The sequence below is a fragment of the Stenella coeruleoalba genome (genome assembly GCF_951394435.1).
Source record: "Stenella coeruleoalba genome assembly, chromosome: 8".
NCBI classification, from domain to species: Eukaryota; Metazoa; Chordata; class Mammalia; order Artiodactyla; family Delphinidae; genus Stenella; species Stenella coeruleoalba.
Genome location: NC_137154.1, coordinates 42,572,777 through 42,589,472, shown reverse-complemented (window position 1 = coordinate 42,589,472; position 16,696 = coordinate 42,572,777). Strand labels below are relative to the sequence as shown.

General features: G+C 49.1%; 1 protein-coding gene across 1 annotated transcript in view; it reads left to right on the top strand.

The window, feature by feature from the left end:
• The window catches only part of TEAD1 (TEA domain transcription factor 1), a gene marked incomplete at its 5' end in the record, with an annotated part of 262,701 nt that overhangs the window by 203,056 nt on the left and 42,949 nt on the right, over positions 1-16,696 (top strand). Inside the window, 4 exons of the mRNA XM_079929549.1 lie at positions 1,190-1,324; positions 2,452-2,498; positions 3,404-3,465; positions 4,462-4,586. Of these exons, the coding sequence (XP_079785675.1) occupies positions 1,190-1,324; positions 2,452-2,498; positions 3,404-3,465; positions 4,462-4,586 (369 nt within the window). The remainder of the gene's footprint in view (positions 1-1,189; positions 1,325-2,451; positions 2,499-3,403; positions 3,466-4,461; positions 4,587-16,696) is intronic.

Here is a 16,696-nt window from a genome sequence, read left to right as displayed (position 1 = left end):
TCCTGCTTTGATGGAGTCTGGGCCTGGGATAGCTTGCATAGACCTTGTGCAAGCAGCCAGGACCCTTGACATGTTTACTGAGTGTGAAGCCCTGCCCCCACCATCAGGGCCTGTCCCACACCAGGGGCCTGACCACTTCTCCATCTGTACTGGGGAAGCCTCAGAACCAGCTCAGAGGAGTTGGGAGTTGCGGTCGTTGATAATTGCCCTTTAGATAGTTACCTGGGTCACACATTTCTCCTAAAATGTGGAAAAAAAAAAAAAAAACCCACGCTCCTACGCATTTTATTGTACCCAAGTGTCATGTGTTTGTATACGTATATATTTTTTAACTAAGAAGAAACATAACCCTGCCTTTGTAACGCAATCCTTTTAACAAATTGTTTATTGTTGTATCCAGGTAACAAGCATGGTAAGTATTTTCACCAAATCGAGTATTCTGTACTTTAGCTGTGCTTGGCAGACTTTTTGGCTAGCTGTGTGTTCTCAGCCTTGGCTTTTTTAGAAAAGACCCTTTTAGGAAAAGGGGAAACCACTTACCTGGTAGCATCCCCTGTGTCCTTGGGTATAGAAAGAACCCGTCTAGCCTTTGACCCAGGCGGGGATACCTGAGAAAGCATGCCCCCCGCCAGCATGCTGCTTGGCCCCGTCATCGCCCTGCCTCATCGCCCCGCCGCCCCGCTGCTTCTGAGCCTCCCCACCAGGTGTCTGCCAGGGCTCCCAGGCCGAGCACACAGACGGGCCTCCCAGCACTCTGCGATGGTCCTACCCCAGATCCACAACCACGCCTCTTCTCTCACCCTCCTCCCCATCTGTGTGCTTGAAAGCAGGGCCTTTTTTCCCCCTCTCCTTGAGTCTGTTAAGTAATTGGAGACATCTCCCTTTGGAAGCTGGAAAAATAAATACGTTGTCCACTCTTCTCAGAGGCTTCCCATTCTGTTGGAAAATGGATTAAAATTTTTTTTCTTTTTAAACCTTGCTACTGGGTGTTCTCAGTAAATGTTCAGAGTTACAGTAGGTTGAGTGTGTTTTTAGCCTTCTGGCTGTGTTTATTTATCTGTGCATGTTTGCTTTTTTGGCCTTTTTTGTGGCACTGTATTTTAGTCCCTGTGCTCGTGGCTGTGCCTGTTTAAGCTGCCCGGTAGCCATGTGTTGTGTATTAATTCTGTGTGTCACTGTCACCTTCAAGGATCAGACTGCAAAGGATAAGGCCCTGCAGCACATGGCCGCCATGTCGTCAGCCCAGATCGTATCAGCCACTGCCATTCACAACAAGCTGGGGCTGCCAGGGATCCCACGCCCCACCTTCCCAGGGGCGCCGGGGGTAAGTCATGAGGTGGCTCCATAATGATGGCCCCTGAGCGCATGGGGTCCACATGGCCAAGCACAGAGCCATCCACCTGGCGCTTCTTGTTAATTGGGTCAGGTGTAAGAGAGGGTAAGGACCATTTTGTGGCGCCCTGTTGCTGAGTGCAAAATGGTGAAAGAAAGCATGGAGGGAGGGAGAGGGGGAGAGTAAGAGAGGGAGAAGGAGAGGGAAGGAGCTTAGTCCCTGAAGACATGGAATTAAGTATCACTTTTTTGGTGCCCTTCCAGGTTGTTATCTGCCTCTTCAGCTCTATCATTTTAATCCTGGCCCTTGGTCTCTGTTCCTGTGTCCTCAGGGTTACTTTATGGCAACTAACTCCTAAAGGGACAGAAGTATTCTATTATCATTTTCATTTTGCACCTGCCAAGGGCTGAGAAGCTTAATGTTATGATCTCATTTAATCCTCAAAATAATCTTAAATGCCTCTTACTGTTATTGCCATTTTACAGATGAGAAAACTGGAGTTAATTAGTAACAAGAGTTTGGGTAACTTGATCGTAATCACATGGTTAGCGATGTCAGGACTCATACCCAGGGCTCTCTGACTCCCTTGACATCCTACTGCCTTTCCAGCAGGCCTCCAGTCAGCGGGCACCAGAAAGCTCAGGAAAGGTCGCAGCAAAGGAGGCGTCTCTGCTGCTGCTCCGAGCTCCTGGCCTCTCGTTCTGAGCTGTGTCCTCTCCCCGGTGCTGGGAGCTGTGGAGGCACATGTTACACAGGAAACATTTCAGAATGGAGGGAGGAGGAGAAGGGTGGGTAGGCACATGGGTAAAGCAGTCAGATGAGATATTTTTGAACCCTCTGCAGTGCACCCAGATTTCAGCTGGGTGTCAGGTGAACACTGAAGAGCTGCTGCCTAGTCCCTGCCGTCCAGGAGATTTTCTGGAAGAAAAGCCAGAGGGAGCTGTAGGTTGCAATCTTCTGCAGGGCAGCGACCATATCTGCATTTAGGGAAGGTCACTTTGCAGCTGGTGGATGATCTGAACCCACTGTCTTTAGCAAAGATTACAGTGCACAGACATCCTGAGCAGTGCTTTGAGGTGAACTCATAACCCTGAAGCTTTTTGCATTTTGCCTTCCAGTTCTGGCCGGGAATGATACAAACAGGACAGCCTGGATCCTCACAAGAGTAAGTTTGAGGAGGGGCCAGCAGTGACAGCTAGGGGCTGGTCACAGCCCACCCCAGGTAGAGGTTTCCTGGCACCAGACTGCCTGCAGGCTTGGAGGAGAAGGGAGAATTAACCTGAGATCACCAAAGTCATCCCCTATTGTTATCTACTGAGGCCAATAGCAGGAAAGAGACTGCTCAGATCCGGGAGACGTGTAAACACCTCACTCCCACCTTAAGTATTAGTGGTTGTGCAGCTGGCAACAGGAGGAGGGGCTCCATCCCTTCATGGTTTTGGGGGGCAGAGCCTGGGGTCCTCCTGAAAGTGCTTGCTTGAGAGAGGGCAGTGGAGGTGATCCTATAGCCCATTTTATTCCGGCTTTCCCTGTAGTGGGGGCAGCTAATAGAAAGTCCTACTGATGCTTTGAGGGCGAGGGAAGCAAGCTCAGTAAGCTGGAAGATAAGGGCAGTCTAGGGATAAAAGCAGAAAGGAACTCCTGCCCATGTATTCTCAAAAGAACTAGAGCTATTTGGCCCAGAGAAGGAGAGCCTGAAACGTCCCAATCCTTGCCTGGAGATGGTGACCACTGACCTCGGTCTCTGCAGGGATCAGAGGAGAGGTTCAGAGGTAGATATCACAGCATGTGCCAGGCAGGCTGACGTCTGTCCAGCTCGTCCCCCGGAACTGGCATGAGGCTTGGTGGTTTGGTCCCCAGCAGCCTGCTGGCCCGTCTCAAATGGACAGCATACCTGGGTCTCTGTCTTGGCAGAGGTCTGCCTGGGCTGTGCTACCACCTGCAGACAGGGAACCTTACGGTGGCGAGGCCCCCAGGTGGGTCCCTAGCCCTGGGAGGCCAAGGCCAGGCCTGGGAAGTAGCCGCTGCTGCAGTCGTGGTTTCTGACTCTTCTCCGTCCTCTGTCTCCAGCGTCAAGCCCTTTGTGCAGCAGGCCTACCCTATCCAGCCAGCGGTCACAGCCCCCATTCCAGGTGAGTCTCTGCGGGACCCTCTTGCTTTGTTCCACAGCTGCACACCCTCCCTCACTTGCAGAGCCATGGACGCCCCCTTCTCGCCGGCACCCTCCTTAAGGCAGGGTTAGCCCGGAGCTCAGGAGGGTCAGGGGGGTGTCCCCTCCCAGGTCCTGATTCGCCTCGGTCATCTCTAGAGAGCTCTTCTCATGAGCTTTTAAAGAAACAGGAAGCCTGATCACTTTCACTCAGGACCCTGGGTCATCCTTGGAAGGGGAAGTTGCTGTGGTTCCTCCCTCATCATAAACAGGCCATGTGGGGCAGTCCCAGTCTTGAGGGCAGATAGGGTTTTACTCACCCTTTCTCAGAGAAGTGCGTTTCAATTCCGAGCCCGCTTTTTTAAAGGAGCGCTTACACGGAAGCCCAGCCAGAAACCGGAAGCCCAGCCAGAAACCGGGGACCCAGCCGGCCTGCCCGCCTCCCGCCGCACGCAGGTGCAGAGGCTCAGTGGGACTCTCTCCGTTAGAGACTCCCCAGGCTGCCGTGCATTCGCTCGTCACCCTCTGCTCCAACACCACGGAGCATTCCAAGAGTATTCCACAGTGCTGGTGACTGCAGTCTTAGGGAAGGAGATGGTTGAGCACAGGAGGTCTTTGTTGCCTGTCTTTCCTGTCTCACAGGAGATCTTTGCCAGCACCTGCTTCCACTCTTCGTCACTCTTGTCGTGGTCCCCAGCGAGGCCCCTTTGCCCAGGACTAGGTGTCCTCACGCCACAGCCCTTAACCTGAGCTGGCGCCAGCTTTAGAAGGCGCCGCCACGTGCATTGCGCTTCTCCAGCTGGCCCTGCCTCTGGGCTCCTCCGCCAGAGCCCACCACTACCTGGCTCAGCTCCACCCCTGACTCTGGTGGATGGGCCTGTTGCCCTTTCCTCCTGGTAGGGCCCTGCCCCGGGGTTGGCCTGAGGCCCGAGGGGAGGGGAGCGGCCAGGTTGAAGGTGACGATCGATCGGTATTTCAGGGTTTGAGCCTGCGTCAGCCCCAGCTCCCTCGGTCCCGGCCTGGCAGGGCCGCTCCATTGGCACAACCAAACTCCGCCTGGTGGAGTTCTCAGCTTTCCTCGAACAGCAGCGAGACCCAGACTCGGTGAGTGTGCCCAGAGAGGTGTGTCCTGAACCCAGGGTTTGCCCCTCTTTCCCTGCCCTCAGGCCTGACAGGTAACCTGTGTGAAGCAGACCTGGTGGAGGATAGCGGAACAGCCCTTCAATTAAGAGAAAAGGTATTTCTGTTGACAAAATATGTGGAACTTTAGAGCTAAATGGTTATGGTGCTGTGGGCTGCGAACTGCAAGGATTGCTGGAGCTGTAGCGAAGGACCTTAACAGGCTCTTGCACGTGGTAAAATGTAACGTGTTCTGAGCCCTGCCCTGTGGCTGGTGCTCTGTGCAAAGCTTATAGATAGGATCACATTTAACCCTCACAGAACCCCATAAGGGTAGGTGCTCTGTGGTACACGAGAAAACAGAGAGGTTAAATAATTTCCCTATAGCCACAGAGTTACGGATTAGAGATTCCAACTCATGTCTTTAAAACTCAAGCCTAAACATTTAGCCATTATTCTATACTTCTTTTCAAAGCTGTGTCTTCTCAAGATAGCAAGAAGTAACAGAGTAGTACTTAAGTAATTTGAAGTGGAATGTGATGCATTATAATACCAGAAATACCAAGAACATTGGCATCTGGACTCTATTTGTCGCTTCTCTTCCTTCCCATTTCCCTGCCCCATCTAGTGCCCGTCATCCCCCTGTTTCTCAGCCAGACCCACCATTTCCCCTGCATATGTGAGCCTCCCTTCTTTCCCACCCGACAAGCCTGAGACCCTTTCTTCCCTCCCACTCCTTGGCTGTGATTATGAGCACTGCATCTGTGTGTGGGTGAGCCCAAGGCAAAAACTAAAGAAATCATGAGTTTGTCTTTGGGAGCTTTACCAACTCCTTTCCATAATTTGTACCTCACTCCACCCTGCTGATCTCGGGGGCTACCAAAAGCACACAGGTGCCACGCTCTCTGGGTATTTGCCGCCTTGCTGTCATTCTGTTACCAGGAAAAATCATCATGAATGAGTTCACTGTCTGTTGTAAGTAACTTGGATACAGACATCTGGAGGTGACCTCTCCTGGGAGTATTTGTACCTTGGCTCGCTGGAAAGCCTCTGATGGTAGGATGGGGGAGAACCCACAGGTGGAGGGGTTTCCGCCAGCCGTCACCAGAGTGGAGACTCGGGAACCCACGTGTGGCCCCCTGACATTTCTGTCTATGAATTGTGAATGCTGGGAGCTGGTGGAAAAATAGAGCCTGCTCCAAAATTAGGAAAAAATGAAGAAGGAGATGTAGAGTAGGTCATTGGGCCCATTGAGGCAGGTCAGGGAAAATGAGATTATTGAGAACAGGGAAGAGAAGGCCACCTGGAGCCTCTTCTCTAGTGTCTGAGTGACTTTACAAGAAGGGTGATGGTGAGAGCTTAAATCCCTCTCTGCGGGAGCATTGAAATTAACAACCAAAAAGATTATCTTCCTTTTCTTCCTCTTCTGTCTGAGAAGTGTAGATGGTTCTTTGGCTGAAGACTGGGCTTTTGGCCCAGATTGTGCTTCTGCTTTCTGTAACTTGTGTTTGTATGACACCTCATTGCTTGCAGAGTACATTGTCATTGGTTATTTCATTTTGTCCTCAACGTGCTGATGAACTGCATTCTTTTTTTTCCCCATTGTACAGATGAAGAAACTGAGGCCCAGGCACATTAAATGACTTAGGATATTTAGCCAATAAGCAGGAGGACCAGGAGTTCAGATCTTTCATTCGTGTACTCTCTTCACTACTGTGAACCACCACCAATTGTGAAGGTCTCTTGGATTGTGTTTTCAGTCTGTGTATCTCCTGTATCAGCAAATCTCTCTCTTTGCTTCTGACCATTTTTTTAAGGAATAGACCTCCAAGACATTGGGAAGCAGAAGTCCCAAGATGTTAGTTGTTATCCTTGTTACAAGACTCAATATAATGTTTTATCACCAAAAAAAGAAACAATTTTTTTTTTTTTTTAAATTTAAAAAGCCTATGGCAGCCCCCTCATATTGTAACTGTCCTCCTCAGTTATGGACCTGTTAGGGCCCAGGATGACCAGTTCCTCTTTTTCCTGTTGTTGGTGTTAATTGGGCTTCACACTGTGAATCACCGGCAGATTCATTCAGTCCATTCTATAAACATTTATGAGCACTTGCATGTTCAGGGCGCTGTACCGAGGAGGGGCCGGCCCAGTGCTGCACAGCCAGCCACTGACTCTGCCCTTGGCGGGGGTGGGGGGTGGGGGTGACGTCTAGTGGGGGAGGCACACGAGGCGATAGTCACACATGAGGCCACTGCAAAGTGTGGTGACCGCTGGGGACGGAGGACACTGGATGCTGTGAATGAGGGACAGGGAACCGGGCAGGCTTCGTCAAGGAAGCAGCCCTCATGCCAAGAGGTAGAGCATCGATATGGGCAGGGACGTGTGAGGGAGAAGAGCACTCGAGGGGCGATGACTCTGTTGTAGATAAAGCAGGAGGTGAAAGCTGGTGACTAGCTTAGAAAGGCAGGGCCCACCAAGTCCTTGGAATAGAGTCCAGAGATACTTGTTTCATGTATGTTCAGGATTACACGTAAGACTCTGAACGGTTCGCAGTTGGCAGGGCAGAAATTGAGACACAGATGTAGAGAACAAACGTGTGGACACCAAGGGGGGAAAGTGGTGGAGGGGGGTGGGTAGGATGAATTGGGAGATTTTGATTGACATATATACACTAATATGTATAAGATGGATAACTAATAAGAACCTGCTGTATAAAAAAATAAATAAAATTCAAAAAAAAAAAGAATCTGAACGGTTCAACTAGATTTGACCTTTCACTGATGAATGAACAGGTTTGCCTCTTTAGCTTAAACTCTTAACACGTGACTTTAATGGTGACAGATGTGGTAAACTAGAGAGTGAATTTCCAGAGTAGGAGGGACTTAAGGGAGACCACCCTGGACCGAGGACCAGGCAAACTAGATTCTCCTCTTGGCTTTGTTGCTCCCCAAGTGTGCCTTATTTCCTCTTGGGCGACAATACAGGCAGAAAAGGGTTCAGACCTGCCCACAGCCATTGACTAACGATCTCTCCAAGCCTCTTCTATAGAAAGAAATAGAATTACCTACCTCATAGTGCTGTGATAGGGATGAAAAAGAATCGCACTGCACCAAGCTCATTAATTTATTTGCTTGGTTTTTGCCAGCACTACCCATAGACCCATGATTCCAGTGAACCCAAGCCATTGCAAAGACATAGGGGGAAATGTGTGTACATGTCTGTATGTAGACAGAATTGCAAAATCCCAAGTTGAATTTGTTTAGGACCTTTAATTATTTGTCACTTTGTTGGCTTCCTTATCAAATTAACATGCTTAATGTTTGATGTTAAATTTTAAGGGTAGTATATCCAAATTTGTTTAAATGTACCAGGTGAGTTTCTTTTCGATGGCTTTAAATTTTCCTATAGCTGGAAGTCTGAGAGCCAAAGAAACCATTCACATGCTACATGTCTTTTCAGTGTGACCTTGGACCTCAAGGGCCTTTACATGTTCATTGTGACAGCACCTTATGTTTGCAAAATGAAGCACCTATTACATAATTGGAGAGGCTGGTGCTTGAGACTTGCCAGAATGCTTGTTTTGAGTAAGCTTGTGAATTCTCCCCCATTTCAGTTAGTCAGCCACCTCTTTTAGTCCCAGCTATGCTGGAAATTCACTCTTCGGTTTACCACGTGTCACCTGCTACCACTAAAGATTCTTCACAATTCTGCTACCCCTACCAGCAGTAGTACTGGTGATAGCCAGCACTGTCTTACCCAACCCTATGACATAGCCTGCCCAGTATTAGGCAGCCAGCTGACATTGGAAATGGGATTCAGATCCAGGTCTGTCGATTCCATATCCTGAGACCTGTAACCAAAGGTTCTGGGGTCCATTTGTATCTGATGTGTGTACCTGTAGCCAGCCATAATCTACAAGGAGCTAAGGGAAGACTAATCTGGGGGATGAACGCCCCCTGCTGGCTCTGCCTCATGTGTAAACCAGACATTTCCCGGAGTCGGTGGTTGTTTATATTGGTGGAGAACCAGCAAGTCAGTCCCTCTGTTACCTTTGGCTCCACTAGAAGCTAAGAGAAAAACAGCAGAGGGTGAAGAAAGGAAGATCTAAAAAACAAAGACTATTTTAGAAGTGGTTAGTAATGCTCGAAAGTACACTTTCTACACGATTTCAGTGTTGCGTATCAAAGGTGTTAAGTGCAAAATCCTCCACCCAGGGTGGGCTTTTTAAAAGGGCCTCGCCTGTAATCAGGGCCCAGTTCCTGGAGACCTGAAGCAGCTGCTCCTTTAGAGAAATGAAAACCCGGCCTTGATGAGCTGTAAGCTGAATCCCGTGTGTGCATGCAGAGTGGTTTTCCTGATAAAGCCTAACGGGATCCCTCTACCTGCTCCCTGGTGCAGGGCAGGTTCCTCCAGCCGCCCCGAAGCTCAGCCACACCTTCCCAGGCAGAGGTTGTGTATTTAATGCCTACCGTGATCTGGATTCCAGAGCAAGCAGGGCTGTGAGCAGGAAGAGAGTGTGTGAGTTCGGTTAGGTAGGAGTTACACAGCCAGAGAAAGGCAAGCTTTGGGATGGAGAGGGCGGGATAGGAGATTATTCTCTTTAGATTTTGAAGGAGCAGTATCTTGGGGAAGGAGAAGTTCCGTGATGTGCAGGAGCACACCTGACCAGGGAGACACCTCTGCTAGTTGCAGCCATCACGATAACCTCCAGCACTGGCTGAGCTGTGTCCCAAGCCCTGCGTGCCAAGCATTTGACACAGGCACTGTTCTTACGTCCCGTCTCTCAGTAATGGAACGGAGGCTCGGGAGCATTAAGGTACACTATCAAGTTCCACGGCCAGGAAATGGCCGTGCCGTGGTTTGTCTCCCCTTTGTATATTCACCATGTCACTGTACTTTGGAAGAAATTAAAAAATCAGATGCAAAAACGGCTGCCCTTCAAGGTCTGAGCTCCCCAAGCACAGCCTGGATGTAGCAGGCCCTTCACACGGGGGCAGCCAGTGAAGGCAGGTGATCGGGACATTTGGAGAAAGAAAAGTAAGGACCCTTGATTTGGGCTCCACAGGAGGAGAGAATTCCCGAATGATACCCAGGCTTGGACGATGGCAGTTCCTCAACCAGAAGGTGAGGAGTTTTGCTGCCTGGAGTGACCTGGCCCCTTATCTTTATTTCTAAGTGGCTGGAACAGCCTAAAAGCATGGGACTTCCCCAGTGCGGGGAGTGAGTCAGCAGTCTTCACAGCCTGAGGGAACCTGAGTTCTTCCCTCTGGGGGGAGTCTTGTCCCTCAAGTCTTGCAAATATATTCTGCAGACAGCCTGATTCTTTTCCATACGGGCAGTTGGTTAAATGTGGACCCCAAGGAGGATTTCATGGTTTTATGTCGCTTCTTTCAAAGGCCTAAATTCACAGATCAACTGAAATTCCTTTGTCAGATCTCACCGATCCCGACTTTGGTTTGGAAAATGTGACCAGTGCAACTCTGAGGAAATAAAACATGGAGGAGGGCCGTGGCAGAAAGAAGAGTCAATTGTTTCGTATGGGAATTCAGTTGGAGAAGTAAGATCAGAAGCAAGGTTTATTTAGATTCCAGATTGCCAGGAGGAGCCTCGCCTATATCCTGGACAGAGTGGAAGAGGGCAAGTTCTCTCTGCAGAAGCTCCCAGGCCCTGCAGTGCCTGCTGATTAAGGGGGGTTGTGTGTTCTCAGAGCGGGGTTGTGTGTTCATAGGAAACAGCTCTTTGGGGAGATTTGGTTTCTGGTCCTTCAGAAAAGAGACTCTTTCTCTCCCCCAGTTCATGGCTTGTGTGTGGCTCTCATTAACAGTGAACCTGCATCCTAGCATCTGTGCAGCTCCCTAAGGCTCACACAGAACTGTCATGTTTCCTGTTTTGTTTGACCTCACACTGACCCGTGAGATGAGCAGGCCAGGTGACATCTCTGTTCAGATGAGGACACCACAGCCCAGAAAGTTTAAGCAACTTGGCTCAGGCCACACAGCTCAGCAACAGCAGGGCCTGGATTCTAACCCATGGGTTCTTAATGTACGCATCACATATTTGAGTAAATGGTCAGAAAGCACATTTGGCCTTCCAGGTCCTCAGGAGGTCTGACGGTTGGCTGCGCTCAATGTTCATGCTTCTGCCTGCTTTTTCTCTTACGTGTTACCACGTGTGGTCTTCCAGTAGGACGTGGGACATGGAGTGTTCTCCAGTGCTGGAGGTGACAGGTCGCTGTGACAGCCTTTCCCACCCTGTCCTGCACGACTGCCAAGCTGCACTGTCAGCTCATCCATGCCAACTGCACCCTCTCGTAGCAGCAGTGGGTGGTTTGCTCTCCATGTCTGAGCTTCTCTGGACGCTCACCCTCTTTATTCATGACCATTTGGGGATGAGGCAATTGAAAGCATCTGGAAATCTGGGTTTTATAGACATTTCACAGAGGCCCAGCCAGGCTCCATCTGCTTTCCTTAGCAGGTCAGCCACCGCCCCCCCCCACCCCCGCCTGCCTTCCTGGTCGCTGTCCCTGTACTCAGCCAGTGGGCCTTAACGGCTGCACTTGTGTGGGGAAGACACACTTCTTTTTAAGAAAACAGCGGCCGCTCCATGGAGGTGGTGGTAGAAGTGGGAGGTGGGGTGAGGGGTTGCATCCTGGTGTGAGATCCAGGAAGGAAGGACCGATGCGTTCCTTGTTTCTTGTGTTCAGTGATGTTTCTTTCTGGGAAGAGCACAGGGAGGGGAGGAAGCAGCACCGGGGGGCCAAGTAGCCAGAACAGGGCTGGTGCCTCTGGACTAGCTAGCTGAGGCGAGAGCCTGCTGGAGCGTGAGCCCAGGCAAGCTCCTCTCCCCAGGGACTGAAGACGCAGGCCACTTTCCGTGGCTTGGTCCTGCATCCACTCCCTGTCCCTGCAGGGCCCAGGGGCCGTCACAGGTTGCCCAGGCTGCGCTGGGGGTGTCTGAGCAGACTGTCCAGGCAGCAAAATAACAGGAAGCAAATGTAGGTGATTTGTCCTTGTTCTGTTTCAACTTGTACATTAGCATCCCTTGACATGAGTTATTTGTCTTGGTTTCTTTGAATTCCTAAGTGGATTATAATTTTTCTCCCGGTATTATTTGACAGCAGTCATTTTTCAAGGTTTTACTGCGTTCTTCAAATACTTGGAATTTTTGGAATAAGTTTAGGGAAAGACCGCCATCTTCAGGTCAGACAGTGTAGTGCAGCGTTGGGGTGTGTCCAAGGGAGCCTCTCAGATGCCAAGGACCAGCAGATTCTTAGGGCTTTCCCTTTCCTTTTGCATAAAAAGTGAACTGCCTCATCAGAGGGCTCTGGACTAGAACGTATTAGCAGCCCTTTCAAAAAAGGGAAAAGAAAATTAAACCCCAGTGGCCACTTTGGGAGTTGCTTTTTCTGGTTGGTCTCATCTGCAGTAATGGGCAACCTCCCAGGCTGCCCTAGCCCCACTTGCGAGGACAGACTTTGCATTCTTCACGGACACGCCTTGGGGGTAGTTCAGGGGCCGGATTCCTCAAGGCCTCGTGTACACGTCACCCCTACCTCAGCTGCCCGACAGTACAGTACTTAATGGCAGTGTCGGGACAGTAGAAATCACCAATGTGTCTGAAACTTTCCTCTCAATTTCTGCTTTAAATTTTTAGTATTTCCATTTCGTTGCTGTCAGAGGAACAGCCATAATTTCAAGTAATCTCACCCGAAGTACAGAAACATCGTGATTATTGGGGAAAATAATAATAGCAATGATAATAATAACAAATTACACGCTTGGCACAGCATTGTGGATTTTCCACGTGTGATCTCCTTTAAGCATCGTGACGCTCCTTCGAGGTAGGTACTGTTATTATCCCTGCATTACCGATGTGGAGAAGGCTGAAAGCGCCCCTCCCAGATGACTCAGCTAGGAAGCGGCGCCGGCGCCAGGACTCAGACCCAGACCCTGTCTGACTCCTGAGTCTGGTGCTCAGCCCTCCTCCCCTGCAGCCTCCCCAAGCAGCAGAGAGAGAGAGGGAGAGCCAGAAACCAGGAAGGAAAGCGACCTCGCAGAACAGCTTTGGAGGAGGGGGAAAGTCCTTTGTTAATCCCCCAGGGTAGCTAAATTACCCTTCACAAGTCACGTTGGGGAGATTTTAGGATTACATTTACCTTTGTCACTGTTTACAACTGCTGTGAAGAATAACTGGAGAGGTTCTAGCAATAAAAAGAGAAAATGAGCATTTCCCCAAGCCAGAATAGGAATCTGTGTATTAAGATTGTGTCAGGGGCTGCTGAGCCGCGGGACATCTCAATCCAGGTAGGATTGTGCTGGTGCAACATCAGTCTTTCTGGTGAACCCTGCAGGCAGACAGGGTCCAAGCTCCTGCTCAGTCATCCTGAGTATTTGGGCCTAGGAAGGCTCTATGATCTGACCAAGCTCCTTTCAGGTCCAGGGAACTTGCGGCCAACTGGAATGCACATCCTGAAGCACGACTCTTTGTGTTTTTGTTTCCCTTTATAGTTCTTTCCTCACAAAACTCCATGATGTTTCAAGATAGTAATAGATGTGCTTCGTGTATAAGCCAGATCACACCCCATGCATGGCCTATAAGGCAGAGCAGCCATCGCCTGCCCCCTTGCCCTGTCTCCCACCCCCCAGTCCTGCTCCTTAGAAACAGCTGCTGCCGCCTTTTATTCCTTGCTTTGTATAGTATCTCCGTATTTCTAAACAACATGCATCTACTCTGTATCTCAGTCCATCGATCTGCAGACGTTATCTCTGACTTCTTACTGTGGAAGACCAGGACTTAGCTCTCTGAACTTAGCACATCCTCACCCCCCCCAATATGGTTACATCACAATTTTTGGTTTAATTAACACTCAGTGTTTATATTACAAACCTGTGCAAATTTTGTACACAGCATGGTTAACGTATAATGGGTTAGAACCATTTTCTTGATTGTAAAACTTGTTTTTTCTAAGGTTTGTCACTGCCTTTTTATTTGTTCCGTTTTTATATACCTACACAAATTCATCCTCCGCATTTCTAACAGAATTCTCAAACTCTTCTCCAGACGATCAGCTAAGTCAGGGAATCTCTCTAGTCCCTTTAGGAGCCCTCCAGCTTCTCGTCCCCTCTGGACTGGCTGCTGTGCAGGTCAGCAGCCCAGCTGCGGGCCAGTGTGTTCCTTTCACCTCTCTTCTGGGTTCCGGCCTCATCTCCCTCTTTTTTTTTTTTTTTTTTTTTCTTTTTTTTGCGGTACGCGGGCCTCTCACTGCTGTGGCCTCTCCCGTTGCGGAGCACAGGCTCCGGACACGCAGGCTCAGCGGCCATGGCTCACGGGCCCAGCCACTCCGCGGCACGTGGGATCTTCCCGGACCGGGGCACGAACCCGTGTCCCCTGCATCGGCAGGTAGACTCTCAACCACTGTGCCACCAGGGAAGCCCATCTCCTGCTTTTTTGATTTACTCCCTCGTTTGAAAAGAACATATCCTCCTACTGCTACCTCATAGTTGCAGGGAAGGTCGGTTTTCTGAACCCTGACAAATCTGAGAGTGTGTTCTGTTCTCACGTGTGATGGCTAACTTGGTTTTCATCGTGGTTTGCACCTTAGGCTTGTGAAGCTTCATTCACTTTTTCAAGACAAATCCCACATACATTCTCCTTGCTAATGAATCACACTGTCTGTTTAGTGCTGGAGAATACTGCCATCCGTACAAACAGAGCAGGTACATGCTGATTTAAGTCATGGGATGTTGACTGTCCTTAATCCCAGTCTTCTCTATGAGAATCTTTGAGGACATGTATTTAATGGGCAGCCGATGGTTCTGACTACAGAGGCAATACGCTGGCTCCATACATTCACTCTGTAGGTTCTTTGAAGGGAGGGGCTTTGTACTGTTAGCTCATGGATTCCCTGTGCCCACCCCAGTGCCTGGTATATAATGGACCGTAGGTGTGCTGATTTGTGCCACGGAAATCCACAAAAGAAATATGCAGAGTGAGCACCTTTTCTGTTGCTGTCATTGATATGTTGATAATCAGCATATCTACTGAGTGCCTAGGAGACTTTCTTGTCATTGAACAAGCCAGCGTTAACCTCTCTTTTCGATATCAAGGAAATTCAGGCTTAGGCTTTGGTAGACGTGACTCACTGACATTCACCCCATTTCTGCTTGTACATTCCCCACATACTTGGGATTGTTGGTTGTTGTTACTTTTGTTGTTTTTGTAAATATTTGTTTTCTGCCATATAGAATAGAACTGCCCTGTTTTGGTTTTGTGTTTCACCTTTAGTTTTGGGGAAACCACCACTGCTGGAAAGAAAATGGGATTTATTGGGGAAGGAGGAAGGGAAGTGAGGTATCCACCCTAGTCTTCTCTTATGAGGAGATCTGGCAGGATGGGAAGTAGAGCCTCACCAAATAGTTTTTAGGGTTTCAATTTCATTAAAACTTGAACCCAAACATATCAGGTAGACGTCTTCTTTTCAGCCTTCTAGATTTGGGTGCAGAGGGATTCCTCACCTAGCCAGTTGAATTAAGGAGAGAGGGAGGTCTGTTTGTCCCACTGCTGTGGCCTCCAGGATGCCTTCTTTAGCCCTTTGTATTCTTAGAAACAAAGTCACCTCTTGGCAGGAATAAAGCCACTCAGATGCCAACAGTCAGGGTTTGGTTTCAAGTCACCAGCCTTGGGGAGGCAGCGCCCGATTTCCTTTGGCAAAGACAGCCTGCCCATGCTCAGTTCATTTCAGCCACTTGGGCACTAAGGTAACTCCTCAAAATAGAAACCTCTGAAGCCTCTATCTGATGCATCTGTGAATAATTATGTTTGTCCCGAACTCTAATTTCATTTCTCAGAATTTTGAAAACGTTATTCAGCTTTTTTCTCTTTTCTCAGATCAACTTTCAGAAAAAGTAGATCTGAGTTAGAAGGATCTAGGCATTTATATTTTCTTCTGGAGACAGTGTGGTTGATGTTTGCAGCCAATGCATGGGCTGTGGCGTTGACAGATCCAAGTTTTATTCTTAACTTCAGGACTGTTCCTGGATGTGTGACCTCAGGCACATCTGTTCATCTCTGAGCTTCTATTTCCTCATCTGTAAAAATGATTTTAATAAAATCTGTCTACAGTGTCATTGTGAGGCAGTGACCCTGAGGTCATTGTATAGAGGTCACATATATAGAAAGCACATTGTACAAACACTGAATGGACACAGTTCTCTTTCTTTCTGCAGACACAGGTGAGAGGCCAACACCTCGAGCAGCTTGTAACGGGTGGGCTGTAATCAAGGATCTGAACAGCCATGCAGCTTCACAACTTGCTCCCAGCTCTTGGCTTATTTGTGTTTATTTTTCCATTGCTAGGCAGGAGGGATAGCTAAAGTAGGAAAGTTCTTTTGATTCTACCCCAGGATCTAGTTAATCTCACATAATACACTGCAACAACAGTAATCTTAGCAGCTGTGATTTATTGAACACTTCTTGTGTGCTAGGCCCTATGCCGAGCACCCTCTGTGCATTATTTCCTTTAATCTTCCAACCTGTTCTGTATGACAGTCATATATCCCCATTGTACATATGAGAAAAACGAGATTTCAGGTTCTTGTCTGGCTCCAGAGTGCTTTGTGCTCAGCACCTTGATTTTCAGCTATACTTTCATGGTCCCCATTGAAGAACGGTACATTTTACCCTCTGGTCGTTCACCTTCCTGATCTCTGACGCCTGGAGGTCCAGGCTGTGGTCCCTGAGTTACAACAGTTTTAATTTCACCCCAGCTCGGATTCCCTGGCTCATGGGAGCTGGCGAGGCAGAAGAGCTGGGAGTGAGGTGTGCTCAGCAGAGAGACTCTGATTCTTTTCACAGGTATACTACCCAAGGCTCTGTTTGTATTCCATTCTTTCCCGTAAACTCACTGCCTACAGATGCCACAAGAAGTGACAGAAATGGCGCCTCTCAAAGCCGGGTAGGGCTGGGAGCTTGCTGCAAGCAAGGTTTGGTTAAGGGCTGGGTGATGGACATGGAGACAGCCAGTTGTCTGGATAATGAAGGAACAACGCCTTTTGCCCTCTGCTCCTGTACTGGTAACTGAGGTCCAACAGAGGGGC